Source organism: Eurosta solidaginis, chromosome 1 (genome assembly GCF_040869045.1).
Source record: "Eurosta solidaginis isolate ZX-2024a chromosome 1, ASM4086904v1, whole genome shotgun sequence".
NCBI lineage: Eukaryota > Metazoa > Arthropoda > Insecta > Diptera > Tephritidae > Eurosta > Eurosta solidaginis.
In genome coordinates, this window is record NC_090319.1 from 358,131,113 (window position 1) to 358,144,024 (window position 12,912).

The following is a 12,912-nucleotide window of genomic DNA, read 5'->3' on the forward strand; positions in this document are numbered from 1 at the left end:
CACCCTGGTCCACATTTTGGTCGAAATCTCAAAGACGCCTTCACATATACAACTAAGGGTCACTCCCTTTTAAAACCCTCATTAATACCTTTAATTTGATACCCATATCGTACAAACGCATTCTAGACACCCCTGGTCCACCTTTATGGCGTTATCTCTAAAAGGCGTCCACCTATAGAGCTAAGCCCCACGCCCTTTTAAAATACTCATTAACATCTTTCATTTGATACCCATATCGTACAAACGCATTCTGGAGTCACCCCTGGTCCACCTTAATGGCGATATCCCTAAATGGCGTGCACTTATAGAACTATGGCCTACTCCATCTTCAAATACTCTTTAATACCTTCCATTTGATACACATGTCATACAAACACATTCCAGGGTTACCCTAGGTTCATTTTCCTACATGGTGATTTTCCCTTATTTTGTCTCCAAAGCTCTCAGCTGAGTATGTAATGTTCGATTACACCCGAACTTAGCCTTCCTTACTTGTTCTTTTAATTTTTTGTCGTTGTTGCACTTTCACTTTTAATTTCGTTCACATCATCTAATTTCGCTACCACTTCCAAACCCTACGCATATGCTCACCTTCTAGAGTCCCCCAAATTGTGAGCAAAGATGTTCATACATCAAAAAATTTAATTGTATTAGTTAAATTGGGAGTAAGCTACGCCCCTGAATGTAAGTATTTCATATTAAAAAGAATTTGTATTTTTTATTGTTCGGCTTGTTAGCGCTTTGAGTACACACAATGTATGTATGTGGGCAAGTCGGCAAGTAATCCTAATAGGTTGCCTGAAGGAAATTGAAAAAGGCCAACTGCTTTGCCTGCACGAAACGAGTGTGCAAACTTGAAACGGATAAATATTTTCAAATGTTTGCAAATTCAAACAAATAAGAAAATACTTTTGGCAGCTAAAAAGGCATTTTAGATTTGGTTTATGCAGTGAAAATGCAATATAAATTTCTAATAATTGGGCAACTATGTAGAATATTTAGGAAATAGAAGTCTTCGTACGTAATGCATTTGAAATCGAAATATAATGAAAGATACAATTTGACCTTATAAGTATAGCATTTCTATCATTGATTTAGTTAGGATGTAGGTAAGAGAAGTTAAGTTGGCTGCTAGATTAGTTACCATCAACTTTATCTGGTCTTCTTTTTTACCCTAATATATACAAAAGATAGCAATCGAATCCACCGAGTACATCATTCCACCTGACGGTGTTAAAGGCAATTTTACCGTCCAGTGTAATCAAGGAGACTTTGAGCAGGCACACGTTCCTTCTGCTTTGAAATCTTTTGCAGTATGCCCTCGCATGCACAATGAGCGAAAAGACAATTGAACTTTCCTTTGTGCTTTTGAGTCGCTGTCAAACCGGCTGGGAAGATTCTAGCTTCAGGGCATTTGTTGGCAAGAAAAGCTTAGAACAGTATTTGATATGTACACATCTTACAGTATGGGCGAATCCTTAGTGTTAGCGTAAGATGTAAGCGTAAGTGTAGTCCTTGTTAAGGGTATGATATATGAGGGATATACGTATGCAGAATGTAAATGCAAACGTAGATAGAGTGTGGTATTGGTACACTGTATGGAGTACAAGAGAATGTAATCGTAACTGTAGTCACTACACTGATAACTAGCCGATAAGTAAACAATAAGCAGACGATGACAAGCAACATAACAAATCGATAGCAATTAAGGTCTAAGATGGTGCTGTTATGGTCACGGCCATTAAGGCCCTCTGTTCTCCTCCATCGAACTGTCTTTGGCTGCAGGTTTGTGATACCAAAGTATTATCAGAGATCAAGTATCCATTGCATGATCGTATATAAGTGGGGGGTGGTTATGGTGTTCAAAACGAGCACACCGAGCTGCAACTAACTTCCTTCTGGTGTTGGCATGAGGCATTCCCAACTTATCCTTGAACAGGATTCTTTCTGTACAGGTAGCAGCTGACTAGCATTTTATGAACCACAGTTACCGACACAAAGATGTTGTCGGCAGCAGGACTTCCAAGGTAACTGCAATCTAGATGACGACAATACCTATTTCGTCTCTATACCAGTCTTTTCTGATCTGAGGTCCGCTGATAATGGTACAGTTGGTTGCTGATAGACAGCCAATTGGCCCAGAAGTTAACCGATTTCGATGCAGGTTTCCTTTTATGAATTTGTTAATTTTCTGATCAGTTTGGCTTTTGCGTCAGCGGGAAGATGGTAAAGAATTTATATAAGCTTTTTTGTGCATAACAAGCTCATATACATTCTTCTCGCACTTTCTTCCTGTCTGTCCTTAAGTTTCCGTATAATAGACACCTGCTTTATTATTGGTACCCTCCCCCTTTTTAGTTTTGTTGTCGGAGCATTTAATGATCACGGTATCTACGTACTACGCTGAGAGTGTCTATCGACTACAAATGCGGATTGTTTACACTGTTTCAAGCCCTATGAGTATTAGGGGAACCCTCATCAAATCATTTTCTCGCTTTCGAGGCCACCGATTCGGAACCAGAGTTCATCCGTACGTACTTCCTCACATGAGCAGGTTTCTATTTAGCGTCGCATGGGACTCAACGTCTTTTCAACGCAGTTTTTTGCGACACATTTTTCTGTTAGGCTGCAGCAGCACCCATCCTCGCATACTCATTTTGGCTTTTCTTCAAACTAACTGTCAGGAGTGCAAAAGGTGACATTGATCGCCTTAAATTTCGAATGCTGTGTCCACACCTTCTTTATCAATCGTTGACCGAGCATCTTGCTTCTGCATTGCCCCTGTGGCTAAGGGCTTTATACACAGGCGATTTCTACCATCGTTACTGGTTTTAATGTTTTAACTCATTTCTCTGTTATTGGATCTTCTGTACGGGTATAGAGCCAGAGAACGGCATGAGCTGAGAGCTATCTCAACTGAGCTAGCACCGCCAATTCGATCATGTCGTACCTTCGACATTATAGGAAACATGCCAAGATTTTAACGATGCGGGAAGGATGGTGATATTGGTCCACCTACCGTTTCGACGAAGTGAGAGCCTTCCCTACCAAGAGGACAGAATGCAATCAACCCCATGACATAAAATTCTCTCAATAAACGGGTAAATCCAAGTATATTAGGCTCGTATCAATGACATTTAGGTTTATGTGCCCTATATATCATTCTCTATAGAATTTTATGAAAATTGGAGTTGTGATGTTTCGATCTGGGAAGGTGTTAAACTCTCTATTTCTCTGCAACTATTTGAAGCAGCTACCCAATATTTAGAGAAGAGGTTGTATATGTGATGGAGTTTGGGTCGAAAGGAAGTTGAACTGAGAGTAGGTGGAAATGGGAATGATAGAGAGAGAGAGAGTGGGAGTTTAATACATTTTGACGTGAGATAGGGCGATTATGGCAAAAATGCTGAGAGGGTGCGTTATGCAACCAAATTCTGATACATACATACATACCTAAAAATATTTAGTCGATAGACTCACCTTAACAAGCATTGCCAGTAAATGTTGCACATTTAACTCCAAACGCAAATTCACTTCTCTAGCGCTGACAGCACGCAAAAAACTGCTAATAATTTGTTGCACTCCACCGCGAAGCATCGGATCGGTATGATTGTAGTACAGCAGAACGTCTGTCAATTGTTGTAGATATGGTAGATTTGATGCAGGCGTGGTAAGCAAAGGTCGTCCGCAAATATTCTCATCAATTTGCACTAACGCAGCAACAGTAGCTGTGGCGGCAGAAATCGATTTACGTTGCGATTTCGTACGTTTAGGTGGTCGTGGAGGCAGTATTTCTGGTGGAGTATCCTGCATTGACTCTGTCACAAGAGGTGGAGATGCTAAAGGATGGATCGGCTTTTTCTCTTTCTGTTGTTGTTGCGTTTTCTCCTTCTGTTGTTGTTGCGTTTTAGATTCAATAATTTCTGATTTTGATAACAACGCTGGAGCTCCGTGCTGCCGTTGCTTGCTATCCGAAATAGCCGAGACGCCTCTTATTTGTTGTGATATTAGCACTGGATCAGCACTTTTACTCAGCTTATCCATGGTTGTATTGAATAGGTAATCGAAATTACTTTTACCAAAATGATCATCTTTAATTTCAAGTAATTGCAATTCGGCGGGCAACTCCGCATTTCTCGTTGTAGTGCTTGAAAATTTGTTTTTAATAAAATCAACTGCATCAACATGTTCATAGTCTTTACCCAAGTTGGAGCTACTACCACTTCTGCTGACATCGGTTTGTGGTATACTTGGACTTCCGCTGGCATTTGAGCTTTTTGAAGGAGATTGCGCGGCTGCTGCAACATTTCGAACCGGCGATTGTTTGCGCGTTTCCAATAGCTCGCGCTCAGTGATTTCCAACGGAAGTTGCAAGACTTCCGGATCAAATCGTACACAATGCGCTAGTACAGAGAGGGATAGGCTCTTAATGGATATACGTATTTGTGTGTCATCGTGTAGTGCGCCTGCTTGACCGGTAAGTAAAAATCGAGCCGCAATCAAACGTGCTGTATAACGTACGATGGATTGTTCAAAGAGTGTACCGATTTGGAGGTTAAGTAGCGGTATTCCCGGTGCGGAATTTTTAAGTGGTGACTTTTCGCTAAGAAACGGATTGGCTAGAAAGGAAAAAGAAAAAATTGTGGGATAAAGGCGGAGTGCTTAAATCACATCAATAGAGAAAAATGTTATTTGAGAAAATTAATAGAAATAAAACCTAAACATGGCATAGCATGCAACATAACAGAACAAGTCATAGCATATAAGGTAAACAAAGCCTGCGCTATGGCTATCGTAGCGTAGGTTGTATTATCTGGCGTTATGGTCGAAACATTTCTATCAGCGCCTAACTAAGGACAAAGTAGCGAAATAGAAATGCGTTTATAGCATAACGTAACATATTATAACATAACACACAATAACAATTTTAGTGTGCTACTTTTCCACGCAAACATTAAAATGAAGCTCCAACTTCTTACCGATATCCACGTGACAGTTGCCGGGGATAGTTCTCTCGGCAGGGACCCAGATGATCTTCATCTCAAAATAGTCCATTGCAATCGTAAGCGAGGACAGACAACCTTCGAACTCAACTCCACTGAACTAAGAGGTAATACGCTCTAGGATATCCGAATTCACAGCATCCCATCCACCGCATCCGATATTGCAACAACTTTCACGTGGAATACTCTACAGTTATTAGACAACTTAAATTTGCAACTTGCTCGAACTCTTGATAGAAAACATATTTCAACCCTCCCGTCTAACTTCGACTTATGCGGGAACTGGTTAATTAGTCAACTGCCGGAAGCTAGTACTTTTACCCACTCTTCACTCGAAGGCATGACGCTGTTGTAGGACACGATAGCCTGTCGTGTCGGAGAAAAAGTCAAAGTTCGTAACAATGCTGGAATTACCGAGGTAAGAAAGTCCATGTCACGAAAGCCGATCTTTAACTGGGCGGCAGCCGCCTTGCCCACGACATTCACTGGGTTTACGCTCAGCATGACACTTCATGATAAGGTAGGTGTTGCTCTTAGAGTCGTATCAGCGGCGCGCCGTTGTATTGTTTTTTTGTTTTTTTGCAATGCTCGCGGTGTTCAGTGTGTTCTAAAAAATTATCATCCCACTGTATTACTTTCCAGAGTTTTATCTCTGACCAGAACAAAATATTTTTATTGAATGCAGTTAGAGCCCGTCGACTCTAAAGCTAATCAGGACGTTTTCGATAGCCCCAGATAGGACATTTTCCAAATGCCCTTCGATATCCAGAAAGGCACCCAGAGCAACCTCTTTGTACCCTAGAACCCTGTTATTTGCTCTATCAAATGGAGAGCCTTTGACGTGCGCTCAAAATAGACATACTGCGATATCGACAGTAACCCTCAAGGAATCCTTGCAGTATGTACAAATTAATAAGTGGCTTAACGTTTTTAGAAGAAACGCCGAGGGATTGATTTAGCTTAAGTACCTTCGGTCTGTGGAATGAAGCTTGATAGGACTTTGCTCCTTGGTCGGTAAGTAGCGCCGTTTGAGACAATTTGTTTAAGTGATGGCCAGAGCAGCAGAAAGTCACCAAAAAAAGAATTCAAACTTCTGCAGGAATAATACCATGCGACCCCGTAGATTTGTGGGCATAAAATAATTAATAGGTCACACAAGATGGCATTCTTGCAGTGGTATGATACACATTCGTGCAAAATAAGCGATCGCCTGCGGTTTTCACTGCACCACGCAAACGGGACATCAGGATAATGTTCATCCAGCCACTATTCACATCCTTAAGTACCCTAAAGGGTCTGGATGCATAGAGAAAATTTACCTGAGCTCCGCGGATTAATTGCAACCTTCCACGATTTTTAATATGCTTTTAAACGAACTCTGCTTGGTCATCCCTACGTCGTTTACTAAAGAAGCTAAATTCCTGACATATCTGGAACTATTTGAACACCAGTCCAATGTTTGGTACAGAGTTGGAGAGGCAGAGAAAGATAGATCGAAGTGGAGTTGGACAGAGACGGAGGAGATGTAGTGGGAAGGGTAGAAGAATGAGATTAGGACTGGGAGCGTGTAAGTGGATGGACAGTTAAAGAATACAAAATATGAAAAGAAAATGAGGGATGAACGGGTGGGTCAAGATCTGACGGGTTTGAGAAAAACATGAAGTATTATACTATTTTTATCATAACTGTTATAATAAAAACTTATTCATACAAACTAAAAAGGTAAACTTACTATACAAATTCCTTAACTTTGTTATTATTTTTTCACAGATATTTATGGTTTTTGTTATTTGTTTTGAAATCAGCAAGCAATTTTTCCAGACCCATAGCCAACCGCTGTGGTGTGGTGGTAGCGTGCTACACCTACCACCCCGAAGATCATGGATTAAATTCCCGGGCAGAGGGACATCAAAAATTTAGGAACAAGTTTTTCCAATTAGAAAAAGTGTTTCCAAGTGGGGTCGCCCCTCGGCAGTGATTTTGCAAACAATCCGAGTGTATTTCTGACATGAAGAGCTTCTCTGTGAAAATGCATATGCTTTGCAGATGCCGCTCGGAGTCGGCGTTAAGCATGTAGGTTCCGTCCCGCCAATTTATAAGAAAAACAAGTAAGGAAGGCTAAGTTCGGGTGTAACCGAACATTACATACTCAGCTGCCAAATTACAGCCTTTAAAACTTTTAAATTCACTTATTTTAAAAAAGGGCGGTGCCACGCCCATTGTCCAAAATTTTACTAATTTTCTATTCTGTGTCATAAGATCAATCCACCTACCAAGTTTCATCACTTTATCCACCTTTGGTAATGAATTATCACACTTTTTTGGTTTTTCGAAATTTTCGATATCGAAAAAGTGAGCGTGGTTATAGTCCGATTACGTTCATTTTAAATAGCGATCTGCGATGAGTGCCCAGGAACTTACATACCAAATTTCATTAAGATACCTCAAAATTTACTCAAGTTATCATGTTTCCGGACGGGCGGTCGGGCGGACGGTCGGGCATAGCTAAATGAATTTCCTTTTTCGCCCAGATCATTTTGATATATAGAAGTCTATATCTATCTCGATTAGTTTATGCCGTTATGGGGCACCGCTATGCGAACAAAATTAATATACTCTGTGAGCTCTGCTCAGCTGAGTATAATTAAAGGAGCACAACGCTAATTGGCAGAGAAGCTCGCCCTTAAGTCTCTTCAGAGATTTGTATTTATTTATTTTTAATAGCCTCCATTAACTAGATAAAGTATTACAAACAACTAGCTATAACAACAACTAGCTATAATAACATTTAATAAAAAACCGAGAATCCCTAAAAATATATGACTACGTCATCAAATATATTACTACCTACCATTCGGCACTCGCCTCTCCACCGCAATTTTCTCGCTTTGTCCATAACCACCACCATCGGTCTCATCACCTGTCACGCTATGTAAACTTGTGTCCACCAACAATGCTGTCGATGCCGTGTCATCATGCATTCCCACAGAGGAACTCGCATAAGATTGCGTGTTTGTGTGCACAGAGTCAGATTGTGTGGAGTCTAGACCTGCAGAGGTGCTCAAATCCAAAATTTTATTATTACTACTAGCCGTTGATATTAAGGAGATATTATCTACCACCGCCATACTTGTTGCTGCCGACATATTCGATGCGGTTTCATCAAACAACTTCTCGCTAGTTGTGGTGGGCGGTACGCTTTTAGTAGGTGTGGCACGTGCACCGGTAGATGGACGAAAGAGTTTACTCATTGATTCGGAAGCTAAGAAAAGAGGAAGTAAAGGAAGAGAAGAAATTGAATAATTTGATTTGTGGTTAGAGCGCAATATCAATAGCAATGCTGCACTTTAGAAACATAAAAATCCTTAAAAGTTTGACAAGCAACTTCGTTAAACACATTGGTGTAATTTTTTAGATAACCAATTTCGGAAAGTTTTAATGTAGTTTTGCACTGAAAATTTACGATTAGCTGTAAGTACATATGTCTTTAATTACTACTTTTAACTGTAACTTATACTTTAACAATACTTGCGCAACAAAAATTACATATGTACATAAAGCGAATGTATGGATGTATTTACCCTGCAAAAAATTTGTTAAGTGTTCAGATGTATGCCACATTCCTTATACTACACCTTATTTTACATTTATTAGACCAGTAATTTCACGGTGCTCCTCGAAAATTTATCCAACACAAACTCAATGAAAATGTATCCAAATACAACTCATAAATATCCAACCCATTGAACATATTCGGTCTCGCATAAAAAGTAAGCATTTGATCCGACACGATTTTCTGAATTTAACCAATTAAGTCCTGAGAATAGAAGGGCTGGAGCAATTTCAATGAAATTTTCTGTGGCCATATAAACTGGTTCAATTAAGAATAAAAAAGGAAAAAAAATTTGCTTCCCTAACCCATTTGGGTGGTGGAGCACGTTGCGTACATGCAATGTTAGGTCTTAGTGATATACAAATTATCACTTTTTAGTTCATTTTATTTTTACAAAAATTTATTTCCTTTGTGCGAAAATTGAAAAACAGGGAATCATGATAATAATAAATACACCCCATCGGGTTAGGGGGTTAAAATATACCCTCGGTAGGTATGCCTGTCGTAAGGGGCTTTGTGTGGCGCAACCCTTTCAGGTTGCAAGCGCAATATATAGATTCTCCAAACAAATTGTCAACCTCACCTAACCGTGGCGAATCCTGTTTAATTAACAGCCGAGGCTCTGGCGACGCTGAACTCCTCATGGATCTAGGGGGTGGGAGGGTGGTATGGCCAAGAAAGTCGCATGAGGTCATAACAAATCGTTCCCGAGATGGTCGGGCTTGGTACAGGAACGTATCGAATATGCATTCGGCAAAGGACCATCAACATCGATAACACTCCCCAAGGCCTTCAGGGAGTGTCCTTATCGCTACAACAACAACAACCTGATAGTAAATAAAATATGTTTTCAGTACGATATTTCAAAAAACACTTTCAAAAGACAAGCAATTCGACCAGTAGCTTCTTATGGGGTTACCCTATGCCTTCAGTGAACTGCACAAACAGGCGTAGGATTTCTCCAGGAAATTTCCCGGCTTGATCTGGAAACAATTGTACATCTTCGTCCACATTCTCTGTGTCACTAACTGCATCTACAGTCTCCAGCAGTAATAGCATTTGAACGGAAGCTCATTTTTTATATTATTTACGACTTCATCGTCCTCATTCTTATTTATCTATATTTTCTATATCTCTTTCGATAAACTTCTTCTAGAAAAAATGTTGCAAAGAAAAAACGTCACACTTTTTCTTGGCAGAAAATGTAAATAAATAATATCAGCCGCTCACAGGGCTGAATGCTGCCGGTTAAAAATATGATTAGCGTCAAGTCGCATTTGCGCAACGTAAACTTTTAATTGCACAAACACTTTGAGTGTCAGCCAAAATTCATCTGCTTGCCGATGCTGTTCGGAGTCGGCATGAAGTTACTTCTTATTGCAATAGAAATATTTCCAAGTCGGGTTTCCACTTGGGGTTGCCACCCGACTTATTATAAATATTCTTTGTATATCCACTATCTCGGAAATGGCTAAACCGATTTGGATGAAATTTAGTATACTTATGTTCAGAGGAGACAGTTTAGATAAAAATTTAACATATCATAGGATTTAAAATATATAGAGATATGTGACTTACACTGAAAGAAAAAGACTGGTAAAATCAACCGAAATACGGGTCAATTCAGCGGAAATTTCTGTCAATTTGTATCCATCGCAGCAAGATGTTGAATCAACTGCGCACAAACCGTTGATTCGTAATTGACCGTTTTAGTAGTCAAATGAACAAAAAAAAGTTGTTGCGACAGCTTTGTACGAAAGTACCTATGTTGCCATATAAATAAATAAATGTAAGGCGCGATAACCTCCGAAGAGATCTAAGGCCGATCTTCTCTTCCAATTTGCGTCCTGCTCCTCTTGATTTTCCCTACAAATTGGCCGGACGGGACCTACATGTTTTATGCCGACTCCGAACGGTATCTGCGAGCAGATCAGTTTCATGGCAGAAATACACTCGGAGCGCTTGCCAAACACTGCCGAGGGGCGACCCCGCTTAGAAAAATTTTCTTCTAATTGAAAAACCTTATTTCTAAAATTTTTATGTTGCTTTGTCCGGGGTGTGAACCCAGGGTCTTCGGTGTGGTAGGCGGAGCACGCTACCATCGCACCAAGGCAGCCGCCATATACGTACGTAAATATGTGGATTAATATAGCACACAGCATACATAAGTACAAAGTAGAGAGCGCAGTGCTCATGTATTGACTGTATTGGCTGTTGAAATTACCAGTGGGGTATTAGAGCTATGTTATGTGCAGGGATGAAATGTATCAGAAAATTTTAAAGGTGGTAGTTCAGAAGTAATATTATTTCCAAATAATTGCTGAGCCAAACAGCGTTTCCACATACCTAGGATCCTTTGAGACAACTTAAGGCTGGATTTCGGGCCCAGATCGTACAATTTTATACAATGCATTTAAGTTTTGACGACGTCTTCTAAATTAAATAAGAAGAACAAAGCCCGGATATTATACTACCCGAGATTGTCAGCAAGATATTGGACTGATTAGCTGATTATTTATATGTATATAAAGTGTCTGAGGAATCTTAGTGGTGGTTCTCAATAAAGGCCAGGAGGGCGTGAAGTTTCATGCTCGATACTTCTAAAATAAAAAGTAAAAAACTTGTTTCTAAACTTTCAATATTGCTTTGTGCGGGACTTGGACACAGGATCTACGGTGCGGAGCACGCTACTACCACAACGAGACGGCCGCTCGTAAAAGACAAATTGATTTTAATTTGTCGACGTCGACGAGATCCAATTATATAAGCGGAGACAACTGTAAAGCGAGTCTTAAACCCGAGCAGCCAAATTCGCTAAAAGATGCTTTTGCGCCAGTGGTTGAAATAGCAAGCATACCCAGCTCTACAGTTGTACCTATTAGCCTAGCCGAAGGCATGAAAAGAGTATATCCCCAGGCCGAAGGCAATATTTGGATGGATTCTTATAAATAAACTTAATTTTAAGGTTTAGCGAAAACCAATTATATGAATTTTTGATGGGTATCTGCACACATGCAAACACATATTTTGGTTCTTACTTGTAATATGTAGTAAATTGTTGTTTGTAACCATGCAATTTCCGACTCGATAAATGACTTGCTGCTTGTTTTGGGGTTTACGCGGTTTGGCCAATCTTTAAGTTTGCGACATTACAACATCATAAGAACTGAAAAGCGCTCTTTCTACTCATTACTTGAAAATATAGACAATGATTTTCAATTTTGAGCTTATAATGTAAAGAATACAAAAACTGACATCTGCCGCCTACAAGAATTACATCCAGCGATGTGCATGTAAAAGTAAGATTCGCCTACATGTAACTCATGCTGTTGTTGTTATTACGGTCAATGACTGCCTGCCGTTAGAATCCTTCACCTGTTTGGCCCAACTTAGTTCAGGTCCCAGCTTTTGACATCACGGAAAGAACCACAAATCTTCCGGAGAACCTTTTCTCGAAAACATCCATCTTCTTTCGTCACCATCCATAATTCCGATCCATAATTCAGAAAAGATTTTCAATTGCCGAGTTAGTTCAATATAGCACTCTCAACGCTGATTAAGAAACAGATGAGGTCCTTCACAGATGAGGTCCTTCACAGATGAGGTCCTTCACAGTTTCTTAATATAAAATAATGAATAGCCGTGTTTTTTACATGTATATGCATTCACAAGTGTAGATACAGTTATGCACTTAGCAGTCCATATAAAGTTTAAGTGCATATGTATATACATTGGAGCGGGTCAAATTTTTTTTCCATCAGGAGTATAGCAAAAACGTAGTCTACAGATGATTCTAAGAAAAATTGCTGAAGACACCATAGCTCTAAGTCCGATTTCGAGTCCCCGCCTTTTGCAAAATAGACATTTTGTCATATGAATGTAGGGTTTGGCCAAAAAATCTTCATAGCTTCTTCTGATAGAATTATAGGAAAAATATCATATTGGGCTTACTTTGAAGGTATTTTACGTACATTTCAGAATCTGTATTAATATCTATATTATTTTTGAATTTTAGTAGAGATATCAGGCTTAAATTATGAGAAATTTGCCTAAAATAAACTTTTAACTACTATGTTATCATTTTTAACAAATTTCTTATGGAAAAGTTTGTTTTTCTTTACAGCTAAAATAAGTTCAGAACATTTCCAACAACTTTCATTTAGACAGTTTTTCTTTTTTTCGAATTCGTAACCTATATTTTCAATTAATAAGCAAAAAAACACAATTTTTATAATTTTAATGTAATTTATTTAAAAAATTATTTTTTTACTTAGAATTGACCATTTTAAAGTATTT

The 12,912-nt window shown here is 39.3% G+C and overlaps 1 protein-coding gene across 1 annotated transcript in view; it reads right to left on the reverse strand.

Moving 5' to 3' along the window:
* Nucleotides 1–12,912, reverse strand: part of htt (huntingtin) — a 395,162-nt gene that overhangs the window by 314,294 nt on the left and 67,956 nt on the right. The window contains exons 7-8 of the mRNA XM_067768365.1: nucleotides 7,855–8,265; nucleotides 3,481–4,619 (exon numbers count right to left, since the gene is read on the reverse strand). Of these exons, the coding sequence (XP_067624466.1) occupies nucleotides 3,481–4,619; nucleotides 7,855–8,265 (1,550 nt within the window). The remainder of the gene's footprint in view (nucleotides 1–3,480; nucleotides 4,620–7,854; nucleotides 8,266–12,912) is intronic.